Source organism: Delphinapterus leucas, chromosome 10 (genome assembly GCF_059928025.1).
Source record: "Delphinapterus leucas isolate spDelLeu-1000000601 "Yukka" chromosome 10, BTC_Dleu_Yukka2, whole genome shotgun sequence".
Classification (NCBI taxonomy): Eukaryota; Metazoa; Chordata; class Mammalia; order Artiodactyla; family Monodontidae; genus Delphinapterus; species Delphinapterus leucas.
The window spans coordinates 88,409,015-88,430,898 of NC_143138.1; the positions used below are offsets into that span (position 1 = coordinate 88,409,015).

General features: G+C 36.9%; 1 protein-coding gene across 1 annotated transcript in view; it reads right to left on the reverse strand.

The window, feature by feature from the left end:
* Positions 1 to 1,186: 1,186 nt before the first annotated feature.
* CNTN3 (contactin 3) overlaps positions 1,187 to 21,884 on the reverse strand; it is a 243,292-nt gene continuing 222,594 nt past the window's right edge. Inside the window, exons 20-22 of the mRNA XM_022572541.2 lie at positions 7,799 to 7,911; positions 7,003 to 7,171; positions 1,187 to 5,265 (exon numbers count right to left, since the gene is read on the reverse strand). Coding sequence (XP_022428249.2) covers positions 5,165 to 5,265; positions 7,003 to 7,171; positions 7,799 to 7,911 — 383 coding nt within the window. The 3' untranslated portion in view covers positions 1,187 to 5,164. The remainder of the gene's footprint in view (positions 5,266 to 7,002; positions 7,172 to 7,798; positions 7,912 to 21,884) is intronic.

The window sequence follows — 21,884 nt, forward strand, 5'->3', positions numbered from 1 at the left end:
CCATTGGTGTCTTTTTAGAGATAAGCATTGTGTCTTAGAAAGATTAACCTGCTTGTCCAAGATCACACAGTTATTTAGGGACATGGCTAGGATTCCAACACAGATCTATGACTGGGAACAAATGCTCTTAACCACTATGCTATACTGTTTCATCCCAATTTGGTCAACTTTCCCAACATAGATGATCTACTGCTTATCATTATTTCAAACACATTTTAAAATACCTCTTCGTCTCCTAATCATCATATCTTAATAGCTTCACGGGTCGCACAGGAGGAAAAATTAAGCAAGCAAAATCGGTGAGGGTTAAGACAAAATGGTGATTAATCCCGATTTCACTCAACAGTTAGGTACTGAACAGATAAATATGAGCTACACACAATGCGTGTACTTACTGTGCCAGTTTACGATCCCAATGAGCATTTCCATATGTGATCTTGAAATTTAGTCTTGGAAGGGCAGCCATTCTTGCCTGGATGCTTTGGAAAGGCCAATACGCCAATCACACTGGATGGACCCTTCACTTCCTCATTAGCCAGTCTCGATAGACATTTTACATTAGCATTGTCATTTATATTAGACTGTCCCATTTTACTGTCCGATGGTAAAATAATTCAATTTGCGGTTCTTATCATTTGTGTCTGTTTTTTCCTGAGTTTTCCCAGGTAACATCCGATTGCGCAGGATATAATTCTTTCTCTTCCCCACAGTATTAATGACCAAGGTAGAATCATCAGGCTATAAGATAATTTCAGCAGGCAGAATAAGAGTAAAGAATAAGAATGAATGCTGACAAATAACAGAAGCACCCTCGCTTACAACTTAAATTCTGTATCAGGGCATTTATTCCGCATGCAAGTTCAAGAGGTAATTATCACCTACGTGTAAAGCAAGACATGTTAAATTAGGGCACAGGGTTCAAATAAAAATCACAGCAGAAACACCTAACCATTTCAATGAACCATAGTCCTCTCTGTTTACATATTTTCTTTCAAAAGAATGGTACAACTTACTAATTGCTAAATTTGTAATACCGCTGTGGTGATTTTACCTCCAATATTTACTGAAGTGATTCCAAATGATAATGAGTATCGGCACAATTTTCATTTTTAAAAAGGGTAAAATACTTCAGAAAAAAATGAACCCAAAGATTAATTTTAAATTTAAAAAAAGATGGAGCTATAAGAACATGAAACGACAGGGGTGATTTTAATTGAAAAATAAGAACTTGTAACATTCTAATCATTTTTCTTTATTTAATTGAATTATACTGTTAGGTTTTCATTGTAAATGGTAATATTAATGAAAATTTAAAAAAACAAAAAAAATTTAAAAAAAAGAAAATCAACAAACCATCTTCAATTTAAAAAAAAAATGTGTGGAGAAAATTAAACATAAAACCTAAAAATTATTTTTAAAAAACAGACAGATATTTTTATAATTTTTACTTAAAGAATACTTACGCTTGGTCAATTTTAGCTTGGATAGCCTTCCATGTAAGAATTAGAGAATATCAAAATTTATTATAGACAAAAGAAGTCTTTCCAAGTGTTCAGTTCTCCGGTTTGAATTATGATCAATAATAGAGGGCAGAACAAATTATACTACAAATTGACATTAGAGATGCTTATTCAGAATCTCTAAATCTAATGGATCTGATTTTGAAAGGGATTAAAAACCTCTTCATGCCTCAGACTCAGGGGTTACAGCCAGATTACCTGGGTTAGACTTCCGCTTTACTATGCCCTTGCTAGAATGACCTAGTACAATGTCCTTAATCTTCCTGACCCTTAGTTTCCTCATCTGTAGAATGGGTTTGATAATAGTACCTAACTAAGAAGACTGTTGTAAAGATGAATTTAGCAAAGGTACAGTGCTTAACTCAGAGCCTGGCACATGGAGGGTGAAGATATGTTGTTTAATAGGATCAGTATTACATTACTATGAAAAATTAATCTGATACTAGCATTACTTTACCCTCTCTTCTAGGAACTCCTGGAATCATATACCTTTCTTCTCAGTAGAATGAGATCAAAGGAGAGCTCTAAATGTATACAACAAAGCCACCTTCGAACGATGTCTTCTGTCTTCCAGTGTCATATAGTTACCTACTGATGGGAAGAAGAATGCTAAGAGCATGGTTCTAAGCACTCACACATCATCTTGTTTCCTAACTCCCAGCCCTCTAAATGGGTAGCACCAATAACCTCCATTTTCATAAAAGAGGAAATTTCAGTGCAGAGGAGTTTAGTAGTCACTGAAGATCTGACAACTCTATGAGGATAATACCACCATAGTCCTATTCTGCCGACAGGGAAATGGAGGCTTAGCGAAGTTATAGAACTAGTACAAGATCACAGGGCCACTAACTGGTGAGGATGCAATTCAGATCAAGGCAGTATGACTCACTGCTGACCTGATTGTGCCATATCAAACAGCCCTGGCTTCGGGGGAGAGGACATCAGGGCTGGTTCTGGTGTTATAATCTGTTTCTCCATATTCCCCAGCTCTTTGCCCTTTATTAGGGTACCCTAATGCACCTAGTACAACTAGACTTAAATTTACAGCCACCCCCCCACACATGAACACACACACACGAACAAACTCACACACGAACACACACACACACATGAACACACACACCTTCATACCGTGGTACCACCCCTACACATACTTTTCTCACTTAATTCTCCTACTTCTAAATATATCTTTGAATTTTCATTTAAGAAAATTATTATTTTAGCTCTAATTTTCCTTACATCAACAATAACTTTTAACACTCTTTACTAATTGAAAATTAATCTTTTTCTAGTATACATTTTCAAACATTTAGAATATATTATACCACAAGGATTGTTTAGAAGCAAGTCTCTAACACTGATACCAAGGAGAAAGTCAATGGAAGAGCTGATAAGTTGATATTAATCTTAAGAGGATATTTGTCAGAAAAGTGGGAGTAGCCACATTAACTTCAGAAGAAGTCAGAAGAAACTGGATACCGTAATTCTATGAAGTGAATTTTCTGCTTCTCTCTCCTCTCCTCTCCCCAGAGCTGAAATCCCTTTAATAGAGAGGGTGTTGTCTCAAACTGCTGATTTTACTCAGTCATTAGGGTATTAAAAAAAAAAAAAAAGATTAAAAGATGGAAAGACTAAAAGTAGGCTGAAGAATATAAGAAATGATAGCATCAGCATAACTATTATGGTGCCCACTTATTTCCCCCTTAAAATGTTCTTTTTGACCATACCACAATTCAACATGCATGGGAATTTGATTTTTATAAATTTTATTAGAATAATAAAAAATAATACATACAGATAACCATAGGATACACACACAGGAATTTAAAGGTAAATTTTATACTTTTCAATATGAAACAAAGTACATATCTCATGGAGATATATTTCTAGAAACACCATGAAACAATAGAGTAATTGCCTTGAAAATGAAAAGTATAGGAACATATTATAGGAATTACCAAATAATAAAAAGGTACAACTCCATTACATGTAGCATAAAATACAGGTATTGGAGAAAGTGTTTCTCCACTTTTTGACCTGAAATAACAATGGTCATATGAAATCTACTCGTCATTCAGAATTTTTCTAGATATATACAGTATATACAGACCTTGAAGAGAAAAGTTATAAATATTTTTCTTCTTTGTGTATAATGACTTTATCTTAAATGTGATCTCTAAATGTAAAGTAACACTCTATGGTAATATCAGAATTTTGCTAATATGTATTCTCTTGTGATATCTGTTGGTTTCAAATTCAGATATCTTTGCAAAGAACAAGTTCCTGTAAAATGTGAAATGGGCAGGAAAGAGGCAAAAAATTGATTTTGCAATGTGTAACACTCAATCTGCTGATTTTCATATATTTTTTACATACTGCTATGAAGTCATGTCTTCGACAATCCTTTGAACACCATGTATTGAGAGACTGAGTCATACATATCTAAGTCAGCAGCATGGCCACGGTTCTATTACAAATTTAGCTCAGGAACTAAAAAGCCTGCCAGACTCACTCTCATAAACGGTTGGATTTCATTAAAAACCATCTCCACCATCCAAAAAAGAGAGGGTCCCTTGATGGAATCAGAGATTGGAAATGAAGGATCACGTACATTTTGTTTAATATCTGGATTAAGATTCAGGTTGTTCCTAATTTTCTCCAACATGTTTTAATAAAACCTGAAAGCTTTTTCTTAGGTGTGAAGGAAACAATCCCTTTTTACTTTATTTCACTTTTTAAACCTTTTGAGAGAGGATAAAATGTGATCATTTCAGTTTTATAATATCATGGAATGAAAAGGAAAGCATTACCTAGAATGGAATGCAAACTTTAAAAATGTGGCTGGTCCTCAGGACTTCAATATGATTAAATAAATTCATACTAATATATTGCACAGGCCTAGTGCATTAGGGCTAACAAAGCACTTTCACATTTCCTTCTTTATCTTTTAGCAAGTAATTCATGGGGGAGAGGCAGATAAGATGGGTATTATTATCTCCACATTTTAAGGGTGAGTGCTTGAGAAGTAGAGAGAGCAGTGATTTGTAAAGAATCTCACAACCACGCAGCAGTATACCCGGACGAAACAGCACTCTTCCAAAGTCTACCGTAGCATCTCCAACAACATGCTTTTGAATTACATGCACCCTCTGCCCAACAGGGTAATTTTTAAAATGTATCTTTCACCCTTGAGTATTTCAAATGAGCATTTCCAAATAACACTAATTATGTCTTCCAAACAGTGCTGTTACAATGGGAGCAAAGCATCTGGAGTAAATGAGTTTTTCTACGTTAAAAAAAAAACAAACCCACAAAAGTATGTGTCTGCATGTGGGTGTGTATACATGGAAGCATGTGAGCCTTTATCCACAGGCAGTGCTTAAAATCATAAGAATGTCTCTATCAAAAACCGGATGTATGTAATATGTAAATTCCTTTGGTGTATCAAGTAAATATTAAGGCATTTCAGATTCCCCTAAAAGGATTTACTGGGTTTGTTTTCTTATTATATTCATATTTTACCTATGTAGAAAGTTAAAAATACAGAGTTGGAAAAAAACATGCATAACCACTGCATTTCATGAAAGCACTTTTTTTGTAACCAATGAACTTTCCGATAAATAATAATAAAAAAAAAGTGACTATCACCACAGGGTGTTTACAATAAAGAACAGTACTGTAGAGATATAACTTGACACAGGGTGGGCATTGGAGATGGCTGACGTACAACCTCTTGCATCCGTATCTGTCAAAGAGGATAAAGAGCTCATTAATAAGGACTGTATCAATTTAAGTAACTAACTTAACTACCACAAGTTAACATTAGCCTTCATGTTATTTAACAATGTAGTATAGATTATTTGCCAAGAGTATCTATAAACACTCTTATATACTTAAGTTTTCTTAAGGGATTCTGGGCTTTGTTCATCTAGTATTATTTAACTTTAATTGAAAGTGGAAAAACAACTTCATCATTTTGAAAACAATTATACTCCATTACAGACATTTTTGAGATAATTCAATGGTTTAATTATAGAAAGCTTCATTGGAGAAGGGTTATGAAATATGTTTGTTTCTCTTCTGTACATTTTTAGATAAGTTATTATGTATAATATAAAATATCATCTTAAAAAAGCAATCAATAAAAGCTCCATTTTCCTATAGTTGGCCTTTGTCTGCACCAATCTATACAAACTCAACAAGAAGGCAGATGTCAGAGGGAAAGGCTACTCTTGACTCAGCAACCCTCAAATGCTAAAATCTGTCTGTTCCTGCAAAAGCACAGAACCTACTCCTTTTAACAGTTCCACTTTGGCCATATTGTAATTTTACCTCTGAACCTTGAGCTATCTTAGGAACAAGGTAGCAGGTCTTAATTAAAAACCTAAATAATAATAATAAGCTTAAATTAATTCCTGGTTTTGCTCTATTGAAGCACATACAGTTTTAAAAATGTCTGTAGTCCTAAATGATTTTTACATATTTTTATGTTGCAGAACTCAGTTCTGAGATAAATATTTCCCATTTTCTCCATTTAGTTACTTGTTTGTTTTGGTCTAAGTATTGCAGTCTTTATGATTTCATGAAGAGATAAAATTCCTCCAAGTTTCCACATCTCCCTTTCTCTTTACTTGCTAATGATGTCCCTCATTTTGTTTTCCAAGATTACAAATAAGGGTTTTAATCTTGAATGCCCAAGATTATAGATTAGGCCAACCTCGATGAAAAGAAACAGGGAGCAAAGTAATTTAGGTTACTAAGAACCGTAGAATAGCATGGCTTCTGCAGTACTTAAATTGAGGCCACAAAACTCCACCCTTGAGATTTAAAAGATAAAATTTCTTCTAACACAGTCACTGGTAAAATACGTATGAAAAGTCTGTTTCCCTGAACTCTAAAAGTACAATTTCTATAATACAATAGGCTTCATTTGGATTTTGAAAAGAAAAGCAAGTATGAAACTCCACTGAAATCAGAAACTAAGAATTTTTTTTAAAAAGTGTCTTTTGGTTTGGCCAAATGGGTTCTGACCTTAATTTAACAATGCTAAATTTTCTACTTGGTAAAGAACTGATAAGATTCATCTATAATTTCTCAGAGGCAAACAAGTGGAATATTAAAGATCTTAAAAACACTTTGTGGGTTCAACGTTGCCCTTGAGAAATGCTTAAGGAATTCTGTTTTATGACAATCCAAAGGCAAATTTATGCATAGCTCAGAATGAGAAAAAAATTAAATTAATAAAATTTGCTAAATATTTCTCAATGTCTTTTCTGTTATTCTGTTCTTATCATTCTTATTTTGCACCACTCGTGAGGAATTCCTCCTGCCCTCATCTCTCATATTCCAAGACCTTCTCAGCATTCAGATGAAAGAAGTGGTAGGAAAACAAAGAGTGGAGAGGGAGGCACCGATTGACTCTCTCTTGGGGGCTCATAACTGATGCCGGGAAATAAGGAGATGTTGACGTCGACCAACTTACTGGTTATTCTTGGAATCCTGATCTGTTCGCTACTGGTCCCATCCCCGCCATCCGTTGTGGCCTTAACTTCAATAATGTAGTCCTCTTTAATGGGCAGCAGAAGTTCAGCTGAAGTTTTGTTTGTGTTTAGCACTTGCACATTATTTTGACTGCTAGTCCTATAGAAAACCTAAAATGCATGAACAAACACATTGACTTTTTTACAGTGCCCTCTTTTATTTTTTTCATAAACGTATTACTCTGATGTTACTTCATTTATATTGCTTGTTTTCCATACCCACTAAAATACAGGCTGCATTCATAGCTCTGTCACCTTAGACTAGGGATCAGCACGCGGTAGAATCAGCAGGTGCTCAAAATGAAGGCGGTGGGGAAGAAAAAACTTCTTCTATGAAAAGTCCAGCTGCTTGGGTATTTGTGAGGATGGAGAGATGGGGGCAAGGTCCTACTGTATAGATCTTGAACAGGAGACCAAAGAATCAGAGCCAATGCTATTAGTTGTTCTTTTAAGTAGTATATGGGTGAGCATCAGAAACAGGAAACTAACATAACGAACAACTTACCAACATTTGGTCTAAAATTCCCACGTGAGCAGAATTATGTCACTTAAATTTATATTTAAGAAATCAGATGTTTTGGAAAAATACCCTTTTCATAAACAGCTTGACATCTGTATGTCAGAAGTAGTTTATAAAGATCACACCATCAACATTTAGAAAAACTGTTCAAATCTAGCTTCCTTTGAAAAGTACTGCCAGAAGCAGGAAAAGAAAGCATTGCAAATGATACAACTTACTTTGTACCCTGTTACTTCTGATTCATTCTCCATGGCTTTCACTTGCTCCCAATTAAGTAACACTTTTGTGTCTGTAGCATTCCAAACAACATTTCCTGGTGGCTGACTGGGAGCTTGAAATGCAAAATGAGAAATTAAAATAGATTTGAGCATGGAGTGATATTTTACATAGAACAGATAAATGACAGTCATAGGAGGCAGCCAAAGGAGAGCAGAATCTCTTTGGTAACACATAGTGTATAAGAAGAATCAGAGAAAATAACAGAGTAGCTAAATTTCTTTTACAAAGGCATTTCCATAACATTGTGAGGCTATTTGCTTTATCATATTCATCATATACTTTAGGGCATTTCTCACTTGTTGACATGGTCTCCTGGAAAACTTGTTGATAGTGGAGATAAAGAAATTCTTTTATCCACCACTAGAGGGATGCTTGTGATGGGCTAGGAAAGGCAGGCAGTGTGTCCTGTTTGACACATCCAGAGGCTGAGAGAAATTGCCAACTGAGCAGATTAAAGTTGCAGGAAATGAAGTGTGGGTGATTTTAAAACCATCCATGTATGATGAGATGAGCAAAATAGGAGGCAATCAAAAATAAGGATTACTTAGATTTATTCCCAAGAAGTAATAGCTACACACATGAAAAACTGCGGCACAGACTCTATGTTTTACCTTCGTTTTCCAAGTTTAAATCAATTTTTGAGAAAAATAAGTCAAAACAATGAAACGTTAATGAGAGCTCCATTAGATAATTAATGAAACTCTCTGAGGTTTAAAAACTTGGATTCATAATTTAGCTCTCTCTCATGAACACTAGATGCCGGCCGGGGGAAGGCGGTTTGATAGCATTTGTCAAGAGCAACATAGGACACTGAAAATTCAGTTTCTTGTCAATTACAAAACAGCAAACATAATATTATCCATTTGGCAACATCACAACTGCCCAAAACAGTGTTGAAATATGTTGTACTTGTGGATTTAGCCACAGAATGTGATTTGGTTAACTGAATTTGTCATGGGAAAATGAAATAAAAGATTGGCTAGGCTGAGAAATTTCTCAACATCACTGACTCATGCCATGAGGGAGAGACGGCTGGACTTACAGATGGGAAGAGGGCTCAGATACGTTCATGTGACTAATGACGCCAAACAAGATTGTATTCCCTGCAGATATTCTGGCTTACTGTCTGCTCTTTAACGCAATTCTACATTGCCTTTAAAATTTGTGATCTGGTATTAACAGTGAGCTTAGGTCAGCTCAGAGCACTCTTAAGCTGCAATGCTTAGATAACAAAACAGATATGGCAGTGACTTAGGGCTGAAATACTAATGACTGTGTTTTGCGGGGCTCCATCCAAATGCTATGAATGCACGATTGTTAAAACAGTTTCCCAAAGTCTGTGATTTCCTGTGGCCTGGCGGCACCATAAGGACAGGTTCCATTTGAGGCAGCTCAGATAACATGCTTCAGCATGGTGTGTCCTGCCGAGAGGTGTGTGCTTGTAGATTATAGAAAACTTAAGTGATTTTGGTTGAATCACTTATTCCAACACTAGCCTTGCAAAAAAATTAACTGCAAGGTTAAAACTTGGGCTTATTTTGTATGAGTCCCAAGACAGATGAGAGTTCAGCCTGAATTGAATATTTTTTGAATGGGCAAAAAGAAAAAAAAAAAAACAGGAAATGGGAAAGGGGAGAAAAATAAAAGCTTTGTTCTGGGTCTGATCACTCTTATTTTCCATATCGGTGCTTCCAAGCCTCAGATAGTCACGTCCCGTTTTCATCATTTTTGCTATTTTTTAAAAAATGAACTTGACTTAAACATCAACTTTAGTCTTGTCCTAAACACTAATATGCACACAGTCATGAGCCTTGGTATGCTTGTTACATTCCTATGGTACTCTATATAATAAATGAAGCATTATTAAATTTTCAAAAATATTTGTGGACTATTCTAAAATCATTTTTTATCGCTACTGGTAAGAATAACATCTTCTGGAAAATCCTAGATCAGATAAACTTTCCTTCCAAATTTAAAATCCTATTATTGTTAGCAACTAATGCCTATTAAAACCTATAATATATTAGGCAAGGTAGAATATGGTTTTATATAATATAATTTACTTAATCCTCATTACACTGCATTATAATAAAGCCCATTTTGCTACATGGGTAATCTGGACCCAGAAAGTTTAAAAAGAAGATTGTACATTCATTTTCATAGCAGCATCATTCACAGCAGACAAAAGGTTGAATCAACCCAAGTGTCCATCAACAGGTGAATAATCAAAATGTGGTATATCCATACTAAGGAATACTATTCAACCTTAAATAGGAAGGAAATTCCGACACATGCAACAACCTGGATGAACCTTGGGGAAATTATGCAAAGTGAAATAAGCCAGTCACAAAAAAGACCAATTTTCTGTAGGATTCCACATATACAAGGTAGCCAGAGTAGTCAATCCATGGAGACAGAACGTAGAATGGTGGTTGCCAGGGGTGGGGGAGGGGACAATGGGAGATGCTGTTTCATGGGTACAGAGTTTCAGTTTTGTAAGGTGAAAAGAGTTCTGGAGATCGGCTGCACAATAACCAAGCCCAACACTAAGGAACTGTACATTTAAAAATAGGTAAGATGGAAATTTTATGTCATGTGTATTTTTATCACAATTAAAAATTAAAAGATTAAAGACCTAAATGTAAGGCCAGAAACTATGAAACTCTTAGAGGAAAACATAGGCAGAACACTCTATGACATAAATCACAGCAAGATCCTTTTTGACCCACCTCCTAGAGAAATGGAAATAAAAATAAACAAATGGGACCTAATGAAACTTCAAAGCTTTTGCACAGCAAAGGAAACCAGAAACCAGATCAAAAGACAACCCTCAGAATGGGAGAAAATATTAGCAAATGAAGCAACTGACAAAGGATTAATTTCCAAAATTTACAAGCAGCTCATGCAGCTCAATAACAAAAAACAAACAACCCAATCCAAAAATGGGCAGAAGGCCTAAATAGACATTTCTCCAAAGAAGATATACAGACTGCCAACAAACACATGAAAGAATGCTCAATATCATTAATCATTAGAGCAATGCAAATCAAAACTACAATGAGATATCATCTCACACCAGTCAGAACGGCCATCATCAAAAAATCTAGAAACAATAAATGCTGGAGAGGGTGTGGAGAAAAGGGAACACTCCTGCACTGCTGGTGGGAATGTGAATTGGTACAGCCACTATGGAGAACAGTATGGAGGTTCCTTAAAAAACCACAAATAGAACTACCATATGACCCAGCAATCCCACTACTGGGCATATACCCTGAGAAAACCATAATTCAAAGAGTCATGTACCAAAATGTTCATTGCAGCTCTATTTACAATAGCCCGGAGATGGAGACAACCTAAGTGCCCATCATCGGATGAATGGATAAAGAAGATGTGGCACATATACACAATGGATTATTACTCAGCCATAAAAAGAAACGAAATTGAGCTACTTGTAATGAGGTGGATAGACCTAGAGTCTGTCATACAGAGTGAAGTAAGTCAGAAAGAAAAAGACAAATACCGTATGCCAACACATATATATGGAATTTAAGAAAAAAAATGGCATGAAGAACGTAGGGGTAAGACAGGAATAAACACACAGACCTACTGGAGAACGGACTTGAGGATATGGGGAGGGGGAAGGGTGAGCTGTGACAAAGCAAGAGAGAGGCATGGACATATATACACTACCAAACGTAAGGTAGATAGCTAGTGGGAAGCACCCGCATAGCACAGGGATATCAGCTCGGTGCTTTGTGACCGCCTGGAGGGGTGGGATAGGGAGGGTGGGAGGGAGGGAGATGCAAGAGGGAAGAGATATGGGAACATATGTATATGTATAACTGATTCACTTTGTTATAAAGCAGAAACTAACACACCATTGTAAAGCAATTATACCCCAATAAAGATGTTAAAAAAAAAAATTAAAAGCAAAGAACTTGCTAAGATGCACAGCTGGTAAGAGGTATCACGTGGATTCAAATCAGTTCCGGTTAATTCCAAAGTCTATGCTTCCCCTATTATGTTGTGGCAACTATCTGTGACTTTAGTTAACTCTTGAACCATTGACAAATGATTTGTCAATGATGTAAAAATGAATATTAAACATGTTCATCTCAAAATATACTCAATTTTCACTTTCCTAGGACTGCTCTTCCTGACTTCTCAGACTAAACGTACAATGGGGCCTCTTTTCATATACCAGGTTCCCTTTCTTCATCATTTTCAGCAAAGGTACATTTTACATTTATTTGTGCTTTTATGTTTATTATCCAATTTTCCTACTAATTCATAAGTTCCTTGCAGACAAAATGTCCTATATGGTCTCTGACATCAATAGGCCCATATGCTAGTTTTTATTCACTAGCCTAATGTCTTGTTAAAGGTAGATATCAAATTAGATTTTGTATGTAACTGACTGCTATTTTAATGCAAGAAACACAACCCAAGGGTGAAGAAAACGCTTCTCTAGTGTTATCAAAAAATAAGTTTGATCTACTCCCTACGTGTCCCTAAGGAATGATTCATGCAATGACAAAGTAACGCTGAATGGGGAAAGATTCAGGACAAGTATCAGTAGCAATTCACCATGGTGTCAGCGGGGTAACATTTGGCTGGTCACAGTTCTCAAATGTGGCACCTCAGAATTTAGAATGAATTTTCTAGCTCCATGGTTTTGAAAGTCCTCCAAGACACATCCCAATAAATGCATAAATTTCACAAAGGCAAAACTGGGACATTAACACTGACCATCAGCTTGAGAGCTTGAATATGGCTGATTATATTGAGGCTAAGACGATAAGGAACAAAACACAAAGAAAGAACAGGATAAGAAAGACAGCAAAACAAGTAGTGTATTCATTCAATACTTAAATGATTTGTTTACTAAATATTTATGTTTTAAGTGTTAAGGGAAATATGCATAAAGAGGTGACAACATCTCGAGTAGATTTTGAAAGATGAATGTGAGTTTCACATGTAGAGGTTGGGGGGTGGTAACCCAGGCAGAGGGATGACACACGCCAAGGCACAGAGGCAGGAACTAGCATAGTGCCGTAGGGAGCTCAGTTCTGACGGGTTACAGGTAGGGATGATGGGAAGGAACTGCAAAGGCAGTTGGAGAGACAGGTAGCAGCCATATGCTTAAGAGTCTAGAAGGCCAAAGGAACTAGAAAAGGAATTTTTTGGGGCAGGCAATTGGCAGGGCACTGAAGAAGGATCAGACCTGTGATGCCATCAGGTCTGTGCTTTCACAGATCTTTGTGGGGACAGAGGGAGAAGATGGAGAATCTTGGTGGGAGCTCTGTAGGGAGTGCACTGCAGCACTTTGTATAAAAGATAATAAAGCTCCATATGCAAGTGATGGCAGTAGAGTTGGAGGGAATGGAACAGACCTGGAATTCGTGAATAGGTCATGATGATGGAGGTCATATGGGTGGTGGTAATAAGAAGGCAGGCTAATTCTAGCTCGGCAGCCCGGGTGAATGACACACACCTTGGGGAACAATGTTTCTATCCGGAATTCCCTTTCAGTCAGTACGTAATTAATAAGCATTTCGCATGTGTCAGGGATCCTCCTGAGTACAGTGAACACAGAGATAAAGATGTTCTCTGACTTCTAATCATGGACCACATTAGTGGCTCCCAGAGACCAGTACTTGGACAAATACGATGGTTTTAGGTGGATAACATTTTTAATTGTTTTAATTGTTAACTGATTCATAGATATAATTCTTTTGGATGAGGCCAATATTGGTACATCAGTGGTAATCTACTTTAAACACAATACATAGATTAAAATTAGGTTCTAAATAATGACACAGAAAATAGGGTGTTACACAAACATAAATAACTCAGAGGCTTTCAGTAGCACACAGATGTCTGGTAAACATCCCAAAAAACACAGTCATAATTCAAACTGACTCTGACCTAAGGATATATTTACAGTAAATAACTCATCTTAAACTAAGTGATCAAGAACAGAATATCACTCTATTAATAACAGCCATCAACACTCTGGTTAGCTCACCGCAAAACTTATTTCTAGGTACACGTTTTTGGCAAATCAAGTATGTTTATTTTTGCTATTCATTGTAGTTTTAAGTTGTAAACCTTTCTCTAAGTAACTGCTTTGCTTTCATTTTTATAGGAAGAAAATTAAAACTACTATCTTGTAAGGACAGAGTATTAGTCGTGTTCTGTTTATAGTAATGATACAAAGCCTTTTAAAATAAATATATTTAAGTATTAAAGTAAATACATTAGGGAAATAATAATCCAGGTTGTTGAGTATGTGGCTAAAATCTTGCAAGGACCATTCAGTGACTGAAGATTGCAAAACACTGGGCAAATTATGAATAAAGTAAAGTTTGATTATTGTATGATCCAAACTTCCCTTTAGTATCTTCATCCCTACTTTTGGTTTCCATCCTTACCAACCTTTAGTTACCTCGTATTAAGCCTTAAATGCCCTTCTTTTCTATCTTACTAATGTCAAACTTCAAATATTAATTCTTCCCTTCCACAAACTCTCTATAAAAACGATTTACCCTTGTGCACCAACAAACAGCAAGCTTGTATCACCACAGACAAGTTCTACCTAATATACTTAAGGCTTAATGTACTAGAAGCAATGTGGCCACTTACAACTCACCTGTATTGATTTTAGTCCCTTAACCTAGCAGAAGCCACAGAGTCTCAACTGCAAAAGAAGGAAAACAGCTGGTAGAGCTGTTGCTGGATTAAAAAACACAAGATAGTGAAATGTTTATAACTGTAAAGCTTCACATCAGAGGTTGCAACCTGAAACTTCAGCTAGATCCAGCTTGCACATATTTTTGGTCTAACCCAAATACTGTATTTTAATTTTGTTTAGTTACCAACATTTAAAACTTGGGAGCTTTCATGTAAGTTCCAGATTTCTGGTTTCTTGTGCAAAACTAGACGATCAAGAACACTGGTCCTACAATGATGGATAGAAAGCATGGGATGGAGCAACAAGAGACTGCCCCACATACGCACCGCTGCTCATTTAAACCTGCCTGGCCACTGAAGGCACTTGACTTTATTACTCCTCAATTTTTTTTTTTTTTGTGGTACGCGGGCCTCTCACCGTTGTGGCCTCTCCCGTTGCGGAGCACAGGCTCCGGACGCGCAGGCTCAGCGGCCATGGCTCACAGGCCCAGCCGCTCCGTGGCATGTGGGATCTTCCCGGACCGGGGCGCGAACCTGTGTCCCCTGCATCGGCAGGCGGACTCTCAACCACTGCGCCACCAGGGAAGCCCTTACTCCTCTTTTTCAATAAAGAGTCATTTGGGGTAGTTTTTACATATTTTGAGGATATTTTATTGACATATTTATATAAGTAATCTATCTGGATGGAATAAATTACCTTGTTATTTCTGTAAAGGCTTGAGGTAGATGCTGAAGGAAGGGATATGAAGGAGGAAGGTGCAGACAGTAAAGGCAGATGAAAGAACAACTCGCAGACCCCTAGGGATCTCTCAGGGCCTGTGATTTATTCTTAGATCCTCTGGAAATATTTTTAAATGATCCTTATTATTGGCTGGTAGGATTGACTGTATTATTGTTTAAAAATACTTTGGGGTAGATTATTGGGGGTGTATTATTATTTAGTCTTTGCAAGTCTTCTGTCCTTCATCCTCCATGAAAAGATTACGCTTCCCTGCCTCACTCTCATTGACATTCAGCTTGGCCATGGGACTTGTGGTCCCATGCCTTTAGGAAGACATACTTCCCCTTCTCACTGGCATAGCACAGACATCAGGTTTTGTTATATGGCTTGTTTCAGCCAGTGGAATGTAAGCAAAAGTGAAATGACAGCTTTAAAAGCAACTGAAGAGCACGGTTCACCATTTTCCCTTTGCCATGAGACCAGCATGGCCCAGAGAGTGGCTGCTTCTTCAGTCAGGGTTCTGAAGTGAAGATGCAATTGGTCAGATCTGAATCGCACCTGTGATGGACATGTGGTATGAATGAGAAAGAAACACTTGTAGTTTAAAGCCTCTAGGTATGGGAGTTTTGGATACTCTACCCATACTAGCCCAATCTGACTAATACAGCTATTAAACAGTAGCCTAAGCTTCAATGTAACACAATGAATTTTTGTAAAGGCATTGAGTCACATACTGAACTGGAAATGGGCAGGCGAGAGTTGACAGCATATCTTTTAGGACTTCCAGTTTCACTTTTCATGTTCTACAACGTTGGAAGCCCAACCCAGAAGGCTGGCTGAGTTCCACACCTTATGAGAATTAACTTGATATATGGTCTACATTTTGAAATTTTTTGTAAATCATATCTCAACTTTCATATCCTGTAGATTTTTCCTCTGTCAACTCAACTTCTAGTGTGTTGACAGTACACTAAAATAGAAAAAAATGATAAAAACTAATTTAATTCTAGTAGCAGTGGCATATCACTATATTTATAGCACAACACTAATTGACAGGCTGTAACATTATTTCAATAATTTCAAATGGTATGTGACAAGAATAATAGTACGTCGAAGGCTTTTATTATTATTGTCATTCTTTTAGCACCTATCCTGACATCCTCCGTGTATTTGATTATAAGACTCCTCAACAACAGCCCTGTAGATTTTACTAAATCTACAGCCACTTGACTGCAAATAGGTGATTATTGCAAGGGTGTTGAACGGATGAAGCTGGGAATATAAGACATGTCTACCATTAGGAAAATGGCTAAGTCGTGGTGCATTATCACAATGGAATGTTATACACACACTAACATGTTTATGAAAATTATTAATGACCTGGGGAAAATTCTGATACCAGGTAACTAAATATATGGCATAACCTCTACTTTCTAAGAGAAACATTTTATAGAACGTAAGTCTGGAAAGAAAGATCAACAATACTAACAATGGTCTTTCTGAGGGACAGGATTATGGGTGATTATTTTCCCCTAATTTCAGCAGTGAATACATTTTCCTTTACATATAAAAAGTAGAGGTTGTTAAAATAAAGAATATTACTGTCCAGAATTTTCAGTAGTGATATCTTCACAGTGCTGGGAGTGAAGTTGGCACTGACTTGCAAAATATGGAATTTTAAGAAAATATATTTGCCGTGACTTAATTATGTAAAACTCAACAGATTTCTTGACTACCTGATGGTAATGAGCTGACTTACATGATAAGTGGTAGCTTGAAGGTACACTTTCCACTTGGACTTCGCTTGAGTTAAACATCAACATTTGTCATGAAACAGCTTAAATATTTGACACTGTGCAGAAAACAAGTTACCAAAAGCCACTTTTTCCCAAATAATGAGATATGCTTGTCTTGACATCACTGAAGTTATTATAAATTAACTTATCATAAGAGATTGACTCAATTTTAAAAAACAAGACAAAAACACGTGCTTCTTAACGCATCTAAAACTCAGAAAAGACCTTACTTGGGGTCTAATCTAGAATGTCAGCGAAGAAAGCCTTTCTTCAATTTTAAATGAATGGGAATTCCCGTGACCAAAATCTCTCTTTCTTCGAATAATAACAACATGAAAATTTGTAACCTATAATAAGAACATTTACAAGCTTCTAGAGAATTCACGGGCAAGGTAGACAAAAGTACCAAAGCTCCTACTAAAGTTCATAAGATTTATACATTTGGCCAAAGTAAGTATTTGTTTCTATACTAGCTGAAACTTCCTAATTGGATTCTGATTAAATTCAATATTATATTGCTATCTTGCTTCAGAGCTTACAAAATCAGAGATCACTTTCTTGAAGTCCACAGACAGGAAAAGAAAACCCTTCTAAATCTGAAGAATGTGCATTATTAGTAAACAGTGTATTCTAATGTTGTATGTGTGATTTGTGGCGTATCAAACACAAACACGAGTGGGTGACATATATCTGTGGTATGTGACACACAGAAAAGCCAACAAATAACATTTAGTCACCTAGGGAGGAATTAATTCCCTTTTAGTCTTCCCATTAGTTTCAAGAGAAAGCTGGATTTGGGGGCTACTAGCTCTTTCATATCCCTTCAGTGCTAACATCACAAACAAAGAGGAAGCAGGTTCAGTTGTCTCAATAGGCAAGACCACGTTGCTAATATTTAAAATGGAGAACAGCTTATTTTTTCATTATATTTACTATTATTGGCATTGTTCATTGTTTAATTATTACTTTGTTAACATCTACTTATGGCAATGATGCTGGTTTTCATACTCAGGAAATTAGTTTCCATTTCCTTTAGGTTTATATAAGTAAAAATGGTAAGTTAGTTTTTAAGAAAAAATACTAGGTACACATTAGCAGAGAAGGCCCACAGAAATGGCAAAAACTGAGAAGGCAGATCACCATCTAAAATTTGGGAAACCTTGTACTGATATGTTAACTTAACTTAGAGTTAACTCTTAACTTAGAGTGGATGATTATATAATGAAATCGTACCTTTGAAAGCTTGAAAACTTCTACATTAGGTGTTTGAGGCAGAAATATTCATTTTATCAAAAACCTCTGAAATATTGACTCACATTGTTTCAGGGCTTGTTTTATTCACCTTTCCTTTTCATTTCCTGAGGACACACTTAATTGGTTTCCTTAAATTCAGACAATTAATTTTGGCTCAACCTACATGGATGAACATTCCACTTGGAAATGCAAACACTCAAGTGAAAAACTGATTTCACCATTTAATATCACTATTTTCTCAAGTAGATACTCATGTATAATCATTGGTGAAGGCACTAAAAAATAGGATGCTCTTGTTCTAGGGGAGAATCTGGGCATGTGATGCAGGCCAGGCCAATCTAGGGTTTCCACCTACTTGCCACAAAACCTGGCTCTAGAAGAGCCAAGACCCCTCCTTGGCTCTGAGTGGAGGGATGAGGAAGGAGCTGGCCCTTTTCCCAGCATGTTTAGTTGACAGGAATAGGCTTTGAGGTGCTTAATGGCAGTACTGTTACTCTGAAGAGGGGACCTGGTGAGAATGACGCCACCATGGAACAGAGCCAAGAGATGAAGACATTCTTGATTGTTTAATAAATACTTACAGGGCACCAACTGTGAGTACTGAGACACTGAAGATAGAGCTCTGGGGATAGAGTAATGAGGAAAACAGGCAAAATCTCTGCCCTGAAGGAGTCTGGCCTTCAGTCAAAGCAGGCTGGTGAGACAACAATAAAATAATTACGAACATGCTATAGCATGGGTGGTGGCTCTAAGGGAGATGCCCAAGAATAAAGCAGCAAAGGAGACAGGGAGTGTCGGGAAATGAGGGGCTGTACTTTTACATATGGCGGTCAGGTGGCACTGAGGTTACATGTGAGCATGGGGGAGAGTCCCACTTGGGCATCTGGAGGAACAGCCTTCGGGGGAGAGGGAACAGCAAATGCACAGCCCCTGAAAGGAAGGTGGAAGGAGCGGGTAGAAAATAGTAGGAAATGAGTCTAAGTAGGATTTCAGGATGGACTGTAAAGGCCTTGTTGGGCATTTTAAGGATTTAGCATTTATCTGCAGTGGGATGGGAAGTGATTGGAAGGTTCTGAGCAGAGAAGCAACATCATCACTACCACTCTGGCCTAAGGGAGACAAAGGCAGATGGGCTGAATGATAAAGGGCCACTGCCCTGATCCATGTGAGGGTTGTACCAACTTGTACCAGGGCGACTGCCGTGAATGCCTTAGGAAGTGGCAGATTCTTGTAGCAGGCAGATTCTGGACCAGGTGCAGGGTATAAGAGAAACAGAAGAGTTGAGGATGACCCCCAAATTTTTATGGCTGAGCGACTGCAATAACGGGATTGAATTTACCAAGATGGGGAATATTGATAGGGTAGAAGGGCCAGGTTTTAAATGGGGTGGATGGTTTAAAGAACTTAGTTTTAGAAATAATCAATTTGAGATGTTAGGTGATTGTTGAGGATGTTGAGTGCTGAACTTATCCATACTGAAAGCCACGATTACCACTTGACTTTCCAGTCATTCAAAGCAGAATATTTGCCCTCCACATTCTTTCTTGCAATCTCCGAACATAAACTTCTCAGTATGTTTCCTTTTAGAAGCCGTTCCATTTCGTCATTTATATGCTATCTGCAATTTTTCCTCATCAGTGCCTTTAGATAAAAGATGTTCTTAAGAGTTAGCTCTCTTTGGGTTGCAAGTAACAAAAATCCATCTTTGATTACTTAAAGAGGCTAATTAGTGTTTAACTTAGAAATGCTTTAAAAAAACACAAGTATTTGGATATCAAAAATTGTTTAATGGAAGCTACAGTCCTTAACCTGAGAATCCTTGTATTATTTACATTAATCAAAAATATCACCCAAGACCTGTATGGATGTAAAGCCTCGCATACAGAATTCCATGATTACAAGTACATGAAACTTGCATATTTTAAGTAAGATGGTGAAGGACTCCGGTAAGTGTTCTGAACTCACCATGTTCAGTCAAGAGGAAGTATACAGGATTAATAATAGTACTTCAGGCTGGCCTGCTTCTTTAGATTTCATTCATCCATCTAGCTACCCATTAAACATTTAATGAGTGGCTCCCAGTGCCAGGCTGGGCACTGGGGCTGGGTGAACAGACACAGAGGGACTCTTTCCCCATAAAGTTTACAATCCAGAGGGGAAGACAGATAGCAAGCAAAGACTCAAAGATGTTATCTTCGTTCTTTATGCCTGAAGCATGACAATAATTCTCTTCATAGTGATAATCACAAAAGCCTTATTAAAATTCGTAACTAGGATTTGAAGCTAACACCGTGTCAAACGTTAGTGTGACTATTAAGAGCTGCCAGTAAAATAATATTAGAAATAGTTTTCAAAGATTGTCTTACTTGTATTTTGGTACATTAGAAAAATTATGAATGTAAAATTTAAAACTTAACAATGGTCTTTATACACAATCTTAGAATAGTTAGGGATTTTAATTATCTCTATGAATTTCCCACTCAAAGTAGGAAACCTTTCTTTAATAACACCTACAGCCCCACATGCAGACTCCAGTTAAATTGGGGCGATAGGAATGTATCATTTGCAGGGGGGATTTTGTTCAATTACTGGAATTCCCATGAGACTCCAGGTCCATGAGCACAGAAGTCCTGTCTATCTTTGATCACCTTACCTGCTTCCTAAACACAGACTAAAAACCCAATAAATACCGGTGTTATATACGACATGAACATTCGAATGATACGGTTGAAAGAGAGGCTAGCACAGTGGTTAAGACTATGTCTGGATTTGTATGGCTCTCTTGCTACTTACTCTGTGATCTCAGGAAAGTTATATGACCTCTATGTGCTTCCACAGCGTCTCTAAAGTGAGACTACTAATAGTTTCCAAGTCACGGTGCTGCTGTGAGAATTAAGAATCAATACATGAAACATACTTAAAACAGAGACTGGAAATTGCTCTGTAAGTGTTAGTCATTAAAATCATAATCACCATCATTACTGTAACCTGCAAATTCCTACTTTAGATTGGGTATTTATATGCTATCTTTAAATTTTAAAGGGTTGTGCTTTTTTATAATTCTATTTCACTCACTGTACATTACCATGAAACTCCTATTGATTTACAATCAATCTCTTCCTTCTGTCTAACCAATTCACTAAGCTCTTCACTGGTTTCATGATGATGTCACACAGTCTTTTACAATCATAATTTCTTAGCGAGTAATCACATCAATTATTAAGTCGGAGGAAAGAGCCAGATAACCTTGTACGCATGCATCAGTGCAATCAGAATTTTTGATTGATGCTGTGCTTTGAACATATCATAATTATGTATATTTAAATCTTACTAATTCAGAAGCACTACTGGGAATACCAAATATATTTAGCGAAAAGTTCTAAACGCAGAATATATTCAGTTTATTGGCAAACCGACACGCTCCTTGGTCTAACCCCAACCATGTGTTATAAGAGATGGCGTCAGGCTTCTCCTAATAATTAGTGAAGGATAATTAATTACCACATTAGTTGGTTGCTTGTAAATATATGCTACTTAAAGGGATTAAAATGTTTGGTTGCT